General features: G+C 51.0%; 1 protein-coding gene across 3 annotated transcripts in view; it reads right to left on the bottom strand.

The window, feature by feature from the left end:
* Nucleotides 1-18,668, bottom strand: part of LOC135181707 (solute carrier family 23 member 1-like) — a 34,751-nt gene that overhangs the window by 10,894 nt on the left and 5,189 nt on the right. For 2 of the 3 annotated variants that reach the window (XM_064155025.1, XM_064155024.1), the window contains exons 3-7: nucleotides 13,588-13,747; nucleotides 11,134-11,315; nucleotides 6,709-6,829; nucleotides 5,553-5,709; nucleotides 3,614-3,867 (exon numbers count right to left, since the gene is read on the bottom strand). In XM_064155025.1, coding sequence (XP_064011095.1) covers nucleotides 3,614-3,867; nucleotides 5,553-5,709; nucleotides 6,709-6,829; nucleotides 11,134-11,315; nucleotides 13,588-13,747 — 874 coding nt within the window. Of the gene's footprint in view, nucleotides 1-3,613; nucleotides 3,868-5,552; nucleotides 5,710-6,708; nucleotides 6,830-11,133; nucleotides 11,316-13,587; nucleotides 13,748-17,285; nucleotides 17,444-18,668 lie in introns of all 3 variants that reach the window. The other variant, XM_064155023.1, reaches the window with a different exon arrangement.

The following is an 18,668-nucleotide window of genomic DNA, read 5'->3' as shown; positions in this document are numbered from 1 at the left end:
AACATCTGTTTCTTAATAAGACTATTTCTAAAGCATGTCCCTTTAAAACATTTTATGTCTTGCTTGACTGTGGAAGAGAAATGAAAACCAAACAGGCTTTGGTGGGGTTTCAAAATAAAATCATGCCTTGCCTTCAGGTGGCCTTTTTATATCCCTTGGCTTAAAACCTTGGGACACCATTACCATCACAACTGTAATTTAATAAAAGCCAACAGATCTATTTGTTCCAGGATTAGAATAAAGCCTCAGATTCTTCATTTGTCAAAATGTCAAATTACCCAGTGCATGGAGTGGCCTTAAAGGCAAATTAATTAATCCTTTGATAGGACAAACAGGAGCATATCCTGCTAAAGCCTCTAGTTTTGTGTTTGTTTCAATTATGCCAGGAAGAGAAAAACATCAGTTCTCTTTTTTAAGGTCAAAGTAACTGCATAGTGCCCTGTGCTGTGTATGGTGGCTCTAAGCTCTTTGCCTCTCCACTGGTCAGAACCAATGGCATCCTGGCCTGGATCAGGAACAGTGTGGGCAGCAGGACAAGGGAGGTTAATCTGCCCCTGTACTCAGCACTGCTCAGGCCACACCTTGAGTGCTGTGTCCAGTTCTGGGCTCCTCAATTCAAGAGAGATGTTGAGATACTGGAACATGTCCAGAGAAGGACAACAAAACTGGGGAGGAGCCTGGAACACAGCCCTGTGAGGAGAGGCTGAGGGTGCTGGGGGTGTGCAGCCTGCAGAAGAGGAGGCTCAGGGCAGACCTCATTGCTGCCTGCAACTACCTGAAGAGAGGCTGTAGACAGGTGGGGTTGGGCTCTTCTGCCAGGCAACCAGCAACAGAACAAGGGGACACAGTCTCAAGTTGTGCCAAGGGAGGTCTAGGCTGGGTGTTAGGAGGAAGTTGTTGCCAGAGAGAGTGATTGGCATTGGAATGGGCTGCCCAGGGAAGTGGTGGAGTCACTGTCCCTGGAGATGTTCAAAAACAGACTGGCTGAGGCACTTAGTGCCATGGTCTGGTTGACTGGCTAGGGCTGGGTGCTAGGTTGGCCTGGATGATCTTGGAGGTCTCTTCCAACCTGGTTGATTCTGTGATTCTCATCCACCAGCACCCCCAAGTCTCTCTCCCCAGAGCTGCTCTCAAGCCAGTCACTGCCCAACTTATATTGATGCTTGGGATTGCCCCAGTGCAGGTGCAGGACCCTGCACTTGTTCTTGTCAAAGTTCATGGGGTTGGCTTGTGCCCACCTCTCCAGCCTGCCAAGGTCCATCTGGATGGCATCTCTGCACTCCATTGTGTGATTCTGTCCTAGCACACTGGGCTTGATCAAACAGCTTAAACATAGGTGCCTGGTCCCATCTAAGATGTTTATAGGATCACAGAATTGTCAGGGCTGGAATGGACCTTAAGGATCATCCAGTTCCAACCCTCCCCTGAAATGGGCAGGGACATCTCACATTGGATCAGGTTGCTCACAGCCCCATTCAACCTGACCTTTAAAATCTTACTGCATCTTGGCAGCTTCTGGCAGCTTCTCCTTTGCCTTATTTGACAGCCTGTGTAGATGTCTGAAGTTTCCAAGGATGTTTCAGGTGGTGCTGGACAAGGAAACAAGTCCTTTGCATTTCCATTTGTTATGGGAAAATGTGGTTTGCAAATGAAAACAAACCCAAAGCCAAAACTGAAATGAAGTCTGCTTTGTCTTCTCAGCACCTCCACCTATCCAAGAGTCTGGTTTAAGGTTGACTGGTTTAAGGTTGGCTGAGATCAGACTGTATTTTTTTGTTCACTCAAGTGTGAATGCTTAAGAACACTTAAGAGAGGAAAAGTTGGACCAGATGATCCTGGGAGTCTCTTCCAACCTAGCACTCTGTGAACAAGATGAGCAGAAGTGGGATCTAAGGGAAAGACCTCTCCTGAATCAGCAAGCATGGTGTGTTCACCTGAAGGACTTGGCACAGGGAGAACACAACCTATAACCTGATGTGTATGAGTCTGAGCACTTCTGCACTCTGCTACATCCCCTGCACACAATGTGTGCAGCATGTCAGGAGAGAATGGGCTCAGAAGTGATTCTGCCACTTTGGTCTGCTCTGAGGAGATTTCAGCTAAAGTACTACATCCACATCTGGAACCCTCAGCATAGGAAGAGAGTGGAGATGATGGAGCAGATCCAGAGGAGAGCCACAAAAATGAGCAGGGGGCTGGTACACCTCTGCTATGAGGACAGGCTGAGGGAGCTGGGGTCATACAGCCTGCAGAAGAGAAGGCTCTGGGGAGACCTAATAGCAATCTTCCACTACCTGAAGGGGACCTACAAGGAGGCTGCAGAGGGACTGTTTACAAAGGTCTGTGGTGACAGGACAAGGGGCAATGGCTGGAAACTAGAGAGGAGCCAATTTTGATTGAGTGTTAGGAACAAGTTCTTTACCACCAGGGTGGTGGAACACAGGAACAAAGAGGGTGCTGAGGCCACATCCCTGAAGATATTCAGGGTCAGGCTCAATGAGGCTCTGAGCAACCTGACTGTGCTAGTTTGAAGCAGGCTAGAATGTTTTGGTGAGAAGAACTGGATCATAGGCTGTGAAAGGAAAGCAATGGTGATGTCTGCTTCACTCAGAGTCTCGCAAAGGAGTTTGGGGAGAAGAAATGAAAACATTAGATAACACTGGCCATTTTTCACTCCCTCTGCCTTGGGCTTCTGACTGAGCTACATCTCCCTAACCTCACCTTCCATTTGGACTAACTCACCTTTGCTTCATAACCTCTTGGCTGAACCTCTATTCTTCCTTGGGACTGGGGTAAGGTTGAGAGGGGCAAGGGGAAGGTGCAGGGGTGGTTGAGAGCCCCTCCTGGGGACTCAGGTTTCTGGGAGGGCTGTTGTGTTCCTGTATTACCTTTTACCTTGTATATTTCTGTCTATAACTGTATATATTGTAAATATCTGCTTGTATATTGTGCTAGCTGTAAATAAATAGCTTCATTCATATTCCCAGAGCTGGCTGAGTCTAGTCTGGGTGACTTCTAAAGTGTGGGGGGGCAGGGAACACCCAAACCATCACACCGAGATGCTTGAGCGTGTCCAGAGAAGGGCAATGAGGCTGGGGAGAGGCCTTGAGCACAGCCCTACGAGGAGAGGCTGAGGGAGCTGGGATTGGTTAGCCTGGAGAAGAGGAGGCTCAGGGGTGACCTTATTGCTGTCTACAACTACCTGAGGGGTGGTTGTGGCCAGGGGGAGGTTGCTCTCTTCTCTCAGGTGGCCAGCACCAGAACGAGAGGACACAGCCTCAGGCTGTGCCAGGGGAAATTTAGGCTGGAGGTGAGGAGAAAGTTCTTCCCTGAGAGAGTCATTGGACACTGGAATGGGCTGCCCGGGGAGGTGGTGGAGTCGCCGTCCCTGGAGCTGTTCAAGGCAGGATTGGATGTGGCACTTGGTGCCATGGTCTAGCCTTGAGCTCTGTGCTAAAGGGTTGGACTTGATGATCTGTGAGGTCTCTTCCAACCCTGGTGACACTGTGATACTGTGATACCGACCTAGTGGAGAATGTCACTGCTGACTGCAAGGGAGTTAGAGTAAAGGGTCTTTAGAGGTCTCTCCTCCCCTCCCCTCAGCACAGCTCACCTTGGTGATGCCCAGGGCCCCCACGTTCTCGCTGTAGGAGGTGGTGCCGTTCCCTGTGCCCCAGGCCCCGGCGAGGAGGCAGCCGATGCCTTCCACGCCGATGCCGCGGCTGACAGCGTGCTTTGGCGGCGGCGGGGCCCCGGCCAGGCGGGCGCAGGCGTAGTAATCTCCCACGGACTCCAGCATGGAGGAAATCACCCCAGCTAGGATGCCAAAGATCCCAGCTGGGCTGACGGTTGGTACTCCCCATTGGCCTGCAAGTAAAGACTTCGGTTCAGGTTGGTGGGGCGAGTTTGCCCTGCGGTGTGTTGCTGTGCTAGATTGAAGCAGGGTAGAATGTTTTGGTGAGAAAAAGCAGATCACAGGCTGTGAAAGGAAAACAATGGGGATGTCTACTCCCCTCAGAGTCTCGCTGAGATGTATGGGAACAAGAAAGAAAAACATTAGATAACACTCTGGCCATTTCTGTCGGCACTCTCTGGCTGGACTCTGGCTGAGCTGCATCTCCCTAACCTCACCTTCCACTCACCTTTGCTTCTTAACCTCTTGGCTGAGCCTCTATTCTTCCTTAGGACTGGGGTAAGGTTGAGAGGGGCAGGGGGAGGATGCAGGGGTGGTTGAGAGCCACTCCTGGGGACTCAGGTTTCTGGGAGGGGAGTTGTGTTTCTGTATTACCTTTTACCTTGTCTATTTCTGTCTATAACTGTATATATTGTAAATATCTGCTTGTATATTGTGCTAGCTGTAAATAAATAGCTTCATTTATATTCCCAGAACCGGCTGAGTCTAGTTGGGTACTTCTAAAAGTGTGTGTGTGGGGGTGGGTAACACCCAAACCATTGCAATTGCAGGGAGAAGAGCAAGGCCAAATGAGCTTTAACAAAGCTGAACGCCAGGTTCCTGCACTTGGGTCACAATGACCCCAAGCAATGCTCCAGGCTTGGGACAGTGTGGCTGGAAAGCTGTCTGGCAGAAAGGGATCTGGGGGCTGTAACAGACAAACAACTCAATATGAGCCAGCAGTGTGCCCAGGTGGCAAAGAAAGCCAATGGTATCCTGGCTGTGTCCAGCAGGAGCAGGGAGGTGATTGTCCCCTTGGACTCGGCTCTGGTGAGGCCACACCTCGAGTATTGGGTTCAGTTTTGGGCACCTCATCACAAAAGGGATGTGGAGGTGCTGGAGCCAGTGCTGAGGAGGACAATGATGATGAGGAAGGGACTGGAGAATGAATCTTATGAGGAGCGACTGAAGGAGCTGGGGATGGTTAGAGGAGGCTGAGGGAAGACCTCATTGCTGTCCACAGCTACCAGAAAGGATGTTGTGGAGAGGCTGCTGCTGGTCTCTTCTCACAGGTAAATAGAATCAATCTGGTTGGAAGAGACCTCCAAGATCATCCAGTCCAACCTAGCACCCAGCCCTAGCCAGTCAACCAGACCATGGCACTGAGTGCCTCATCCACTCTTTTATTGAAGACCTCCAGGGATGGTGACTCCACCACCTCCCTGGGCAGCCCATTCCAATGGCAAAATCACTCTCTCAAATAGTGATAGAACAAGAGAGAATGTCCTCAAGCTGCCACTGGGTAGGTTTAGACTGGACATTAGGAAACATTTTTTCCCAGGAAGAGTGGTCAGGCATTGGAATGGGCTGCCCAGGGAGGTGGTGGAGTGACCAACCCTGGATGTGCTTAAAAGTCTTTTAGATGTGGTGCTTGGGGATATGGTTTAGGGTGAACCTTGTAGAGTAAGGTTAACTGTTGGACTTGGTGATCCTGAGGAGCTTTTCTAACTGGAATGTTCCTGTGATTCTGAACAGCAAGGGAGGGTATGGGATTTTGTCTGCTTTGTGGCATTTCACCTCCCCCTGACAGCCACAAGTGGAGGTATGAGCCAGAGCAGGGAGCAGCAGGATGGGGCAGAGGAAGAGGGAGCAGTGGTACCTGGGTATGGCAGCCGAAACCAGGGAGCCTGGGACAAAACATCCCCACGGGTGTCCGTCCTGGCCAGGTGGCCATAGGCAGTGGGGTCCACAGGGAGGACGTTGGTCACCGTCAGCAGGTAGCAGAGAAGCCAGCTCAGGGAGAGCCCCAGCAGCACCTGCCCAGCACATGTGGCAGAACAGGGGGGACCAGTTAGGACACAGAATCACAGGATCATAGAATGTCAGAGGTTGGAAGGGACCTCAAAAGATCATCTGGTCCAGTCCCCCTGACAGAGCAGGATCACCTAGAGCAGGTCACACTGGAATGCATCCAAACAGTTCTTGAGCATCTCCAGCAAGAGAGACTCCACAGCCTCCCTGGGCAGCCTGTTCCAGTGCTCTGTCACCCTCACAGGGAGAGAATTCTTCTTCAGACTCACATGGAACCTCCTATGCCTCAACTTGGACCTATTGCCCCTTGTCCTGGGTCACAAAGACAACCACAGGCTCACAGGATGTCAGGGGTTGGAAGGGACCCAAACTGATCATCCAGTCCAACCCCCCTGCCAGAGCAGGACCATACAATCTAGCTCAGGTCACAGAGGAACACATCCAGACAGGTCTTGAAAGTCTCCAGTGAAGGAGACTCCACAACCTCTCTGGGAAGCCTGTTCCAGTGCTCTGTGACCCTTACAGTAAAGAAGTTCCCCCTTGTGTTGAGGTGGAACCTCCTGTGCTGCAGCTTCCATCCATTGCTCCTTGTCCTATCCCAGGGAGCAGTGAGCAGAGCCTGTCCCCCACTGCTGCCCCCCAACCCCTCAGAGATATATACACATTTAGTAAATCCCCTCTCAGTCTTCTCTTCTCCAGACTGAGCAGCCCCAGGTGCCTCAGCCTCAGTGACCTTGTCTCTGTCACAGCTGTGGGACACAAAGTGTCCCCCTGCCTCCATCATCCCTCCGCACACGGGAGGGAGGCAGAGGGCTGGCAGGGGGTCTGGTGGCTCTGCCTCCTTCCCTCCATACATGCAGGGCCATGGGGACCTTCTTCCCCTCTGCCCCCTCACTGCACAGCTGGGCTGGGAAGCACTGACTCTAGGGGACTTGAGTGTCCCAGGGGTGGGAGAGGCCAATCCCTCTGCCACGGGCACTGGGTCTCCAGGAACCCCAACGTACCGGAAAGATCTGGAAGAGGTAGACAGCAGAGAAGTGACACTTCTTGCCTCTCTGGTAAGATGGCAGCAGCACAGGGACATCTTTCAAGTACTGAGAGAACAGAACTATGAAGGAAATAGTCCTAAGAGGAGGGAAAAAACAGATCATGAGACAAAGTGTGTGCTGAGCTGCCCGTGTTTGGCTGATACAGCTGAAGGCTGTGCAAACATCCAGAGAGACCTGGACAGACTGGAGAGCTGGGCCAGATGAAGCTCAACAAGGACAAGTGCAGAGTCCTGCACCTGGGGAGGAATAATAAACTGCACCAGTACAGGCTGGGAGGTGATCTGCTGGAGAGCAGCCCTGTGGAGAGGACCTGGGGGTCCTGGTGGCTAACAAGTTACCCATGGCACAGCAGTGTGCCCTTGTGGCCAAGAAGGCCAATGGGATCCTGGGGTGTATTAGGAGGAGTGTGTCCAGCAGATCAAGGGAGGTTCTCCTCCCCCTCTACTCTGCCCTGATGAGTCCTCATCTTGAATACTGTGTTCAGTTTTGGGCTCCCCAGTTGAAGAGGGACAGGGATCTGCTGGAGAGGGTTCAGCGGAGGGCTACGAGGATGATGAGGGGACAGGAGTGCATGGCTTATGGGGAGAGGCTGAGGAAGCTGGGGCTTTTTAGTCTGGAGAAAAGAAAGCTTAGAGGGGATTTGATAAATGTTTATAAGTATCTGAAGGCTGCCAGGAGTGGGGGGACAGGCTCTGCTCACTGCTCCCTGGGATAGAACAAGGAGCAGTGAGTGTAAGTTGCAGCACAGGAGGTTCCACCTCAACACAAGGAGGAACTTCTTTACTGTAAGGGTCCCAGAGCACTGGAACAGGCTGCACAGAGAGGTTGTGGAGTCTCCTTCTCTGGAGACTTTGAAGGCCTGTTTGGATGTGTGACCTAAGATAGATTGTGTGGTCCTGCTCTGGCAGGGGGGTTGGACTGGATGATCTCCTTAGGTCCCTTCCAACCCCTGGCATCCTGTGAGCCTGTGACATTAACTGAAGACCTGCTACCTGAGGACACAAGACTCAGCAGTCCCCTATCAGTCAGGCTCTCAGTGTGGGTGTCTGCCCACTTTCCATCACACTCCACCTACAGCTCTGCTGCATTTGTAATTTCCACCACCACCACCTTCTTGTTTTAAAGCTGAGCTCCCACATGGTGCATCACTGAGTAAAAGAAAAACCTGAGAGATGTGCAAGGTCCAGACAGGCTCTTGAGGAGGCTGTCCCTGAGCCTCTGTGTAACTCAGGTATGCTGGAAATGCAGGGTGTATTGCTTTCCTGGCTCCAGGTTTACCTGTGCTTCTCTGCAAGTGGCAAAAAGCTCCTGTACTACGTGGATGAAAGGAAGAGGATTTGGTTTGGCTCTGTGAGTCCATGCTCTAAAAGAAAAAAAAAATGCTGTGACTGGCTTGAGGGCAGCCCTGGGGACAGGGACTTGAGGGTGCTGGTGGATGAGAAGCTCAACATGAGCCAGCAGTGCACACTTGCAGCCCAGAGAGCCAGCCAAAGCCTGGGCTGCACAAAGAGAAGTGTGGCCAGCAGGTCACAGGAGGTGATTCTGCCCCTCTGCTCCTCCCTGGTGAGACCCTATCTTGAGTACTGTGTCCAGTTCTGGAGCCCCTATCACAAGAAAGGTATGGGTGTGCTGGAAGGTGTCCAGAGAAGGGCCACAAGGATGATCAGAGGGCTGCAGCTGCTCTGCTGTGGGGACAGGCTGAGTGAGCTGGGGCTGTTCAGATTGGAGAAGGGAAGGCTCTGAGGAGACCTTATTGTGGCCTTCCAGTTTCTGAAGTGGGCTACAAGAAAGCTGAGGAGGGACTTCTTAGGATGTCAGGGAGTGATAGGACTGAGGGGGAATGGAGCAAAACTAGAAGTGGGTAGAATCAGATGGGATGTTAGGAAGAAGTTCTTCAACACTGACACAGGTTGCCCAGGGAGGTGGTAGAAGCCTCATCCCTGGAGATCTTTAAGACCAGGCTGGATGTGGCTCTGAGCAACCTGAGCTAGTGTGAGGTGTCCCTGCCCCCATGGGGGGTTGGAATTGGATGATCCTTGGGGTCCCTTCTGGCCCTGACAATTCCAAGCCCCTAACTGAGCTGCAGCAAGCTGAAGTGCACTGCCAGTACGTGGGGAACAGCGTGCGAGAAGGGGATGAGCTACAGGCAGGCAGAGCAGCAGCAGTGCAGAGCAAATGTTAACCTCCCCTCTCTCTGCAGAGGCACACCACAAGGCACAGCCAAAGGTCATCCATCAGTCATGACTTGAAGCACTGAGGCACTGGAGGTAGAAGGTCTGAGGAGGAACTGGCTCCCGTTTGTGTTGTCTGGAGCTGCAGAGCTCCGACAGACCTGCACCAGTGCACATTTGGTGCATCTGCTTTAGCAAAGGTGCTCAGCAGCCTTATGAATCACTGCAGAGCCCTTCCCTACCTCCAGTGGGTGTCACTGCTTATCATTCGAGCTGCCTGGCACATTCCATTAACAAAGGCTATTTTCAGCTGCCTATAATTCTGCCTAATTTTACCCATTCAGGGTGGAAGTTTCCATGGAAAACATCTGCCTCAAGCCAAATATTTCTGGAAAAATAGATCCTAAACCTATTTCAGAGAGTGATGTTCAGGAAATAGACAGAGTGTATAGCCTGGATTGAGGAGGACCTTTTGCCTTGAGCAGCAGCAGTGTCTGCCTTTGACCTGGGACAGATATTGGAGATTTAGTAGAAAATGTAGAGATTTAGTTCTTTGGGGTGAGGGATCACAGAATCATAGAATCAGCCAGATGGGAATAGACCTCCAAGATCATCCAGGCCAACCTAGCACCCAGCCCTAGCCAATCAACCAGACCATGGCACTAAGTGCCTCACCCAGGCTTTGCTTGAACACCTCCAGGGATGGTGACTCCACCACCTCCCTGGACAGCCCGCTCAGGCACAAGGGCACACCCACATATAGCTCTGAAAGAGCTTTCAGTGCTGCAAAGCCACATGCCACAGACATTTCCAGAGTCTTCCAAGGCCCTCTGGGGAGAAAAGAGTTCTCCAACAGTTCCTCTTTGCCCAGGGAAAACAATGCATCCAGCAACATCGATTTTAACTCAAGGCATACCTAACTGAGTGCCTGGCTTTGTGGTTTCAGGAATGCCTTTTGAAATCCAGCAATGGATCACATCACAGGAGCACAGCATGTCAGGGGTTGGTTGGAAGGGACCTCTACAGATCATCGAGTCCAACCCTTCTGCCAGAGCAGCACCACAGAATATAGCTCAAGCCACACAGATGGGTCTGGAAAACCTCCAGAGAAGGAGACTCCCCAGCCTCTCTGGGCAGCCTGTTTCAGTGACCCTTACAGTAAAGAAGTTCCTCCTCATGTTGAGGTGGAACCTCCTGTGCTGTAGTTTACATCCATTGCTCCTTGTCCTATCACAGGGCACAACTGAGAAGAGTTTGTCCTCTCCCTCTTGAGCTCCAGCCCTCAGATATTTACAAACATTGATTACATCCCCTCTAAGTCTTCTCTTCACCAGACCAAAAAGCCTCAGGTCACTCAGCCTTTCCTTACAGAGCAGTGGTCCAGTGCCTTCATCATCTTCATAGCCCTTAATCATCTTCAGTGTGCGCAGAGAACTGTGATGGAGGCTGCTCCCTGGAACCACACACTGGGAGGACCTCTTTCTCTTCTGACCTTCAGATTTCCATGAAATCTGGGGGGGGTTAGGTTTTTGCTTTGTTGCTGAGGAAATTATGCCATGATGCTGTCTTGCACAGGTCTGCTTCATGTTAGTGGTCATGGTCAACACATAGCCATAGAACCACAGACTGCATCAGATTAGAAGAGACTTTCAAAGGTCATCCTGTCCAAACCCCTTGCAGTGAGCAGGGACATTTCCATCTAGAACAGGTTGCTCAGGGCCCTATCATGTTTGACCTTGAATGTCTCCAGGGCTGGGTGTCAGCTACACCCCTGGGCAACCTGTTCCAGTATGCCACCACTCCCATTGTAAAGAACTTCCTTCTTATGTCCAGCTAAATCTACCCTGCTCCAGTTTCAAACCATCCCTATCACTACAAGCCCCTCTAAACAGTCCTTCCCCAGCCTTCCAGCAGACCCCCTGCAGATATTGGAATGCAGCCATAAGGTCTCCTCAGAGCCTTCTCTTCTCCAGGATGAACAACCCCAACTCTCAGCCTGTCTTTGCAGGAGAGGTGCTCCAGCCCTCTGATCACCTTTGTGGCCCTCCTCTGGCCCTGCTTCAACAGGTCCATGTCCTTTCTGTGTTGAGGGCTCTATAGTTGCACACAGTACTCCAGACAGGGGAGCTCTGCTACAGACTGCAAGGTTTCATGTCAGAGATGAGCAGTTTGTGTACACTTAGCTTCCCCACAGGGAAGTGAGACTTACATGAAAGCGATGCCCCAGTGATGCCCAGCTTCATCCCCAGCTGAGTCAAAGAGAGGGAGGGCAACCAAAGTGATGGTGGGGGCAATGGTCAGGGGGCCAATGAACCTCATCAGAAACCCAATCAGGCCAGAAAATCCAACGAAGATTTGAAAGCAGGAAGCAACAATGATAGCTCCTTGTACCTGGAAAAAGGGAAGAAGAGGGAGGTTGAAAGAAGCTGCGGCTGCTGAGCTGCTGCTTCACAAGTCAGTGCAAAACTGGTGTGAGAGCCAAGCCCAGACCTCAGTGGCAGACCAGCACAGAGGCTCCCTGCTGACTACAGCAATGTTTGGCTGAGTATTGTGTCGAGGAGGACCACCAAAGTACCAACACATCAACACATCCCTCCTTGGCTGGTGGATTTAGTCCTCACTAGGACTAACTGTGCTCTAGACACCCCCTCCTCCTTGTCCTCTTGGGCCACCCAAGCACACATCATCTTCCCTGGAAACTAAACCCACAGAGTTCCAGCCCCAAAAATGGGATCAGAGCCATAGTGTCCACTCATCTCCTGTCTGGGAGAGCTTGAGGCACTCCAGCACACTGGTAGGGCAGGTGAGTCATTACAGCCTCTGTTTAGCTCTGAGTATCAGTTTGCATGTGGGGACACATTTGTCACTCTGAAATGTCTATCTTTGACAGTCACTGCTTAGCAGTGATTGTCATGCTCCAGGGATTGGACTCAGGGGTGGGGCTGATCTCTGCCTTCACAGATTTGGTGATAAATACAAACTGGGTCCTCTGTAGTGCTCAGAGCCATCCCTCCTTTGTCTCCAAAGGGAATAGAAATGCAGGGGCTGGGGTGAAGCACCCAGCCCCAGGGGAGAAGGCAGCAGTGCCCTGCTGACAGACGTCTGTGCATCAGTAGGGAGAGCAGCCTGTGCTGCACAGCAAATCCAGCCCGAGCTCACCACACCTCCTGAGCACTTTGCAAAGCACCCCAACACAGGGGCTGACAGAGACAAGTTTAGCTGAACACTCCAACAAGGCAGTGAGATCCATGACCTTTCCTCCTCTCCTCACTAACTGGGAATGCATTTTCCTTAATGCTTGCAGTAACTTCTGTCTTTGCACTTCATTTTACAAGGTTCCCTGTGCTTAGACAGGGTTCCTCCCTTGGAGACACCTTCCCTCCCTTCCTTCCTCAAGGCTAACCATGCTTCATGGTTGGACCAGTGGAGATTTCGCAGGCACTGTAAATGGAGAGGAGAAGGCTCCCAGGTGACCTTATTGTGGCCTTTCAGTATCTTAAGGGGGCTACAAGAGAGCTGGGGAGGGACTTGTTAGGATGTCAGGGAGTGATAGGACTAGGGGGAATGGAACAAAGCTGGAAATGGGTAGGTTCAGATTGGATGATAGAAGGAAGTGTTTCAGCATGAGAGTGGTGAGACTCTGCAATGGGTTGCCCAGGGAGGTGGTGGAAGCCTCATCCCTGGAGGTGTTTAAGGCCAGGCTGGATGAGGCTCTAGACAGCCTGATCTAGTGTGAGGTATCCCTGCCCATGGCAGGGGATTTGGAACTAGATGATCCTTGTGGTCCCTTCCAACCCTGACTGATTTGATGATTCTATTAATCACCCAAGACCTGCATGTCCCTTGTTCAGCAGCAGCCAAACACCTGCGTTTCTGTTGGAGCCCAGATCCCAGAATCAAATGGTTTGGGTTGGCAGGGACCTTAAAGATCATCTAGTTCCCAACCCAACCACCATGGGCAGAAAGACCTTTCATTAGACCAGGTTGCTCAAGGTCTTGTCCAGCCTAGTCTTGAACACCTTCAGGATGGGAGCATCCATAATGTCCCTGGGCAACCTGTTCCAGTATCTCATCAGCCTTAGGTGGTGATACGCATAGGGAGCTGCAGCAAGGTGAGGACCAAGGTCCATAGGGGCTGGAGGGTTGTCCAGCAGTCATGGCCTCGCCATGTGTGCTGGTTTGAGGCTAACTGGACTATTCTAATGAGAGAAATTAGATCACTGGTTGTAAAAAGAAAAGGAAGATGAAGTCTATATCAGTCACTGGTTTGCTACAAGGCATAAAAAGCCAAAGTGTAAACAATTTGTTCCTCTTCTGCCTTGGGGCCCTTGCTGCTTTTACATCTCCTTTGCTCCACTCTAATCTCTTCCACTAACAGACAATGAGTAAGCTTTGCTGGCTGCTTGTCTGTCTGGGAGAGAGAGAGGGGGGCTTTGAGCCCCCTCTGGGCACTTTCTTTGTCCTGGCTTTCGGTATTATTTCTGAGTTGTAAATAGATTGTGTATATAAGCTTGCTCTGCTGTAAATAGAGCTTCATCTCACTTCTAAGCCACCTGAGCTGGTCTGGTAGATTTCAGTAGTGGGGGTTAGGGGAAGTTCTTCAAGCCAGGGGCAGGTGCTTGTGTAAAAGCAAGCAGAGACACAGCTGCGTGATGGAAGGTACCTCTCTCATCCGTGACTGCCAGACCTCGATGAACTCTGGTGAGGAAGCATTCACCAGGGAGGCATTCTGTGTCCAAGCAGGGCATTTCCACTTGGGGAGAGACAGCATGGCAAGGGTAGGGGTCAGGAAGGCAAAAGTCCCTCCTTGGATGATAGGCAACCTGGAAGGAGAGCAGAGGCAAAAGATGAGTGTGAATGGCAGAAAGGCAGCTCCATAGGGGTGAAAGGAGTTTTAGAATGAGTCCACCCATGGCCTCTGGCAGTATCTTTTCAAATGTTCTGGCAGGTCTTCCTCACTGAGCACGAGTGGGAATCACTGCCCATTGTGCTCAGAAGCTATGCCCCAGGTGGGGAGAGCTCAGATTCCAGTTCTGTCAGTTCTTCCTCTAATGTGCTTGAAAGGCCCAAAGCTGCCCGAGGATGCAGGCTGGCACAGCAGCTCTAAACAAGCTGAGGGAAACCTTCAAGGAGCCTTGGGTCCCCCTGTTCAGAAAGCAACTTCACCTTTCACCAGGCTCACAGGATGTCAGGGGTTGGAAGGGACCTCCATAGATCATTGAGCCCAACCCCCTTGCCAGAGCAGGGCTGTACAATCTAGCTCAGGTTGCATAGGAACACATCCAGATAGAGCTTGAAAGGCTCCAGAGAAGGAGACTCCACAACCTTTCTGGACAACCTGTGCCAGTGCTCTGGGACCCTTACAATAAAGAAGTTCCCCTTTGTGTTGAGCTGGAACCTCCTGTGCTGTAGCTTCTATCCACTGCTCCTTGTCCTATCCCAGGCAGCAGTGAGCAAAGCCTGTCCCCCACTCCTGATCCCCAGCCCTCAGACAGTTATAGACATTTAGTAAATCCCCTCTCAGTCTTTCTTCTCCAGACTAAGCAGCCCCAGGTCCCTCAGCCTCTCCTCATCAGACAGTGCTCCTGTCCCCTCATCATTCTCATCGCCCTCTGCTGGACCCTCTCCAGCAGATCCCTGCCCCTCTTAAACTGAGGAGCCCATAGCTGAGCCAGGGGCTCTCATGGTGCCTGGTGAGCAAAGCAGCAGGGCAGGAGAGTGCTTCACAGGGCACAGGTTTTCCTAGAACCAGAGGCATTTCCACCATTCTCTGGCAAGCACCAGAAAATGAGAGCCAGCAGAGCTGTAACAGGACCACCTGCACCAGGTGCTTGCACCAGGGCAATTACTCAGGCCATGCACAGCTGCAGCACTGGTGGTGCTTTGGCAGCAAAGTTGTAGTTGAATGCCAGTCACCCATGGAGCCTTTTATTTACAGTATTCAGCCAAACATTGCAGCTTTCACAGGATTTCTCTGGGCAAGGAGTGAAACAGCAAACACACAAAGAGGAACAGAGGAGGCTCAGTGCCACCAGTGCTGAATTAACAATGAATTTAGAGCTCCTGCTGTGTTACCCCTCGAGTTATTTCACAGCCAGTGCTGGCATGGGTGGGCTCAGAGCAAACTGGGCTGCTAGGTGATGTATAGAGAGCATGATGAGCTCTTTCCAGGGAAAGCTGTGAGTTTGGAGAAGGAGACTTCACGCTCCACACACGTCTGAGCATCTGCTAAGGGGTGGGGGGCAAGTGAGCTGTGTCCTCTCTTAGAAGCCTCTTGGATAGTCTATCCAGTGCCCATCCAGGACCTCTCACTGCTTTTTGCTGCTGTGTAGCACAGCCAAACTGCAGATTGCAGATTCAGGCTTTTCCCTTGGCTGTTGCTTCTGGAAGGCTGCTCCCAAACCACATTTGCTCTTGGTGGGAACCTCTCCACCTGCACGGCCAGTTCCCACCCATTCACTGATGCACCAACATTGCCTTTTATCTCAAAGGGCTTCTCCCTGCCTGATCCTCCCCATTTTTCTCTCAGACTGGTTTCAGGCTGCAGCCACACCTCTCTGAACCACCACTTTTCCAAGCTAGGGAGGCCAACCTCTGTAAGAGAGTCTCCCTTCTTGTCACACAGATCCTCTCCATGCTACTTCTCCTCTGTATTAAGTCTTTCTTAAATACAAACACTGGGAGCTGTGCTGAGTGCACCCCAGGAAAAAAAGCATCCCCCCCACCTTGTATTTACCACTCTCCTGGCTGTCTTGTTGGTGACCTGTGGCTATCAACTACTACAGGGTTTCAGAAAACAGTAAAAGGAGGAGGGAGAGAAAAAAATATCTGCTTCCAACTGTTTTCTCAGGGTGGGTTTGCCTCTGCTCACACCACAGGATGAGTTTCACCTTTCCAGCAGGAATGTTCTCATGCATTATATTTATGACCAGCCACAAGGCAACTGCTTCTCCAGCACAGCAAAAGCCACTGAAGCTTATCCTACAGGAACAGCTCCTTACCTAACTTAATTGGATCTGTTGATCCTTGTTTAACTACTCAGCCACAGAAGAGGCTCCCTGCCACTTTTTCATGCTCAGCTAACAGTGAGCAGGAAACATCACAGCTCTCAGGTATTCATAGAAGCATTTAGGGGTGCCTAGGAAGACTCTAGCCCAGAACTTCAGGACATGGTTTAATGGCCATGGTGGTCTTAGGTTGATGGTTTGACTCAGTGATCTTAGAGGTCTTTTCCAACTGAAACAATTCTCTTATGCTGAACCACAGCAGCAGCCACATGTGCAGTCATGCACCCTGACCTGACTTCAGCCAAACTGAGAAGAAATAGACTCTCTTTTGCATAGAATCATAGAAGCAACCAGGCTGGAAGAGACCTCCAAGATCATCCAGGCCAACCTAGCACCCAGCCCTAGCCAATCAACTAGACCATGGCACTAAGTGTTTCATCCAGTCTTTGTTTGAACACCTCCAGGGATGGTGCCTCCACCACCTCCCTGGGCAGCCCATTCCAATGCCAATCACTCTCTCTGGCAAGAGCTTTCTCCTAACATCCAGCCTAGACCTCCCCTGGCACAACTTGAGACTGTGTCACAATTCATAACAGTCACAATTCATAATGATTATAAATTTCTGATACAGACCCACAAGAGAAATTTTAGAGAGGCACCAACTGTACAGGTCAGGGTCTTTGTTGCAAGGGAGAGTGCTTGCAGCCATGTCTCTTATTAAGCACTTCATTTTCTGGGTGCTTTGTGATCATCTCCTCGCCCCCAACAGCTCAGCAGCAAACTGCTGACATTCAGACTGAGCCATGAATACTTGAGCTTGGGAAGTGCTACCACTGCAGAGCTCACCCCTAAAGGATGGACTCCAGTTTCTCCCAGTTATCCCCTGCCCCAGAGTTTCCTATAGGCTTGATGGTACCTTGATCCTTGGCCCAGATCAGAAGGGTCCTGCCTCAGCAGGTGGATCCCTGGGATAAGGAATGAGCAGATATTGCTTACTGCATCTTGATCCTTGGCCCAGATCAGAAGGGTCCTGCCTCAGCAGGAGGATCCCTGGGATAAGGAATGAGCAGATATTGCTTACTGCATCTTCCCATGCTTTATTGTTTTGTGGGGCAGATTCCTTGTAAACCCAAATAAAGGTGCATCAGGTATGAAGAGATGCAAAAGCCAGAGCAGCCCTGAAAGCCATCATGAGCAGCAATTTCAGGGTGCTCTGCTATGTGTCCTGATTGTCCAAGGGCAGCAAATGACCCTCACTGATAGCTGAACTCTACAGCAGACTGGTGAACAAGCACACAGCAATTGCACCTACAAACTCTTTGGTCTCGTGTTGCATTTCTCATGTTTGGCCTACCTGACTCCAAAGAGGACTTGCAGCAGGGTGCAAATTCCTGAGACAAAGAAGATGGTGCTGATCAGGTGGCTCTGGGTGAGGAGGTCATGCTGGAGGCAAAGCTCTTTGGAGAGGATCAGCGGGATGGCTACCAGACCTCCCATGGCTGTCAGGAAATGCTAGGAGCCACAGAGAAAGACTTGGTGAAGAAGGACACAGAAAGCTGCTCTTGTGTGGCTGAGGGAAATCTAGAAGTAACTCACAGCTTTGTGTTTGCATGATGCTTGCACTGCCCATTCCCTTCTTTTGGCAGCTTTAATGCTCTGTTAGGGTCTGTTCCAAAGCACCTACAAGAACTGCAATGCACCCCCACAAAATGCTGCTTTCTCTGCCCAAACACCTTTTCTAATGTCCTGGGCTTCCCAGATCACTGTCAGACACAACTTTAGCCCTAGCACTTGCAGACAACACTTCTGGGACTACTCTTCCAGCAGGGCATGTATGGATGACCATAAAACCTGGATAAAGTGGCTGGATCACAGCCCTGTGAGGAGAGGCTGAGGGAGCTGGGGGTGTGCAGCCTGCAGAAGAGGAGGCTCAGGGCAGACCTCATTGCTGCCTGCAACTACCTGAAGGGAGGCTGTAGACAGGTGAGGGTCAGTCTGTTCTCCCAGGCAAGCAGCAACAGAACAAGAGGACACAGTCTCAAGTTGTGCCAGGGGAGGTCTAGGCTGGATGTTAGGAGGAAGTTTTTGCCAGAGAGAGTGATTGGCATTGGAATGGGCTGCCCAGGGAGGTGGTGGAGTCATCATCCCTGGAGATGTTGAAGAGAAGACTGGATGGGTCACTTAGTGCCATGGTCTAGTTGGTTGGCCAGGGCTGAGTGCTAGGTTGGACTGGATGATCTTGGAGGTCTCTTCCAACCTGGCTGATTCTATTCTATAACGTTTGTAAATGTCTGAGGGCTGGGGGTCAAAAGGAGGGGACAAACTCTTCTCAGTTATGCCCTATGATAGGACAAGGAGCAATGGATGTAAGCTACAGCACAGGAAATCCCACCTCAACATAAGGAAGAGCTTCTTTACTGTAAGGGTCACAGAGCACTGGCACAGGCTGCCCAGAGAGGTTGTGGAGTCTCCTTCTCTGGAGACTTTCCAGACCCATCTGGATGTGTTCCTGTGTGACCTAAGCTAGATTGTATGGGCCTGGTCTAGCAGGGGGGTTGGACTCAATGATCTATGGAGGTCCCTTCCAACCCCTGACATCCTGTGATCCTGTGAAACTGGGCATCACATCCTCCTGAAGAGTCTCTACAATGACCTTCATTGAGTTACTCGTTGGGAAATTAATATTTTCAAGCTTCATTTTTTTAATTATGATTTCCAATATTAGGCTCAATCGTGG

The sequence above is a fragment of the Pogoniulus pusillus genome, chromosome 15 (assembly GCF_015220805.1).
Source record: "Pogoniulus pusillus isolate bPogPus1 chromosome 15, bPogPus1.pri, whole genome shotgun sequence".
NCBI classification, from domain to species: Eukaryota; Metazoa; Chordata; class Aves; order Piciformes; family Lybiidae; genus Pogoniulus; species Pogoniulus pusillus.
The sequence above is the reverse complement of the archived record's forward strand: the minus strand, read 5'-3'. Positions and strand labels throughout refer to the sequence as shown.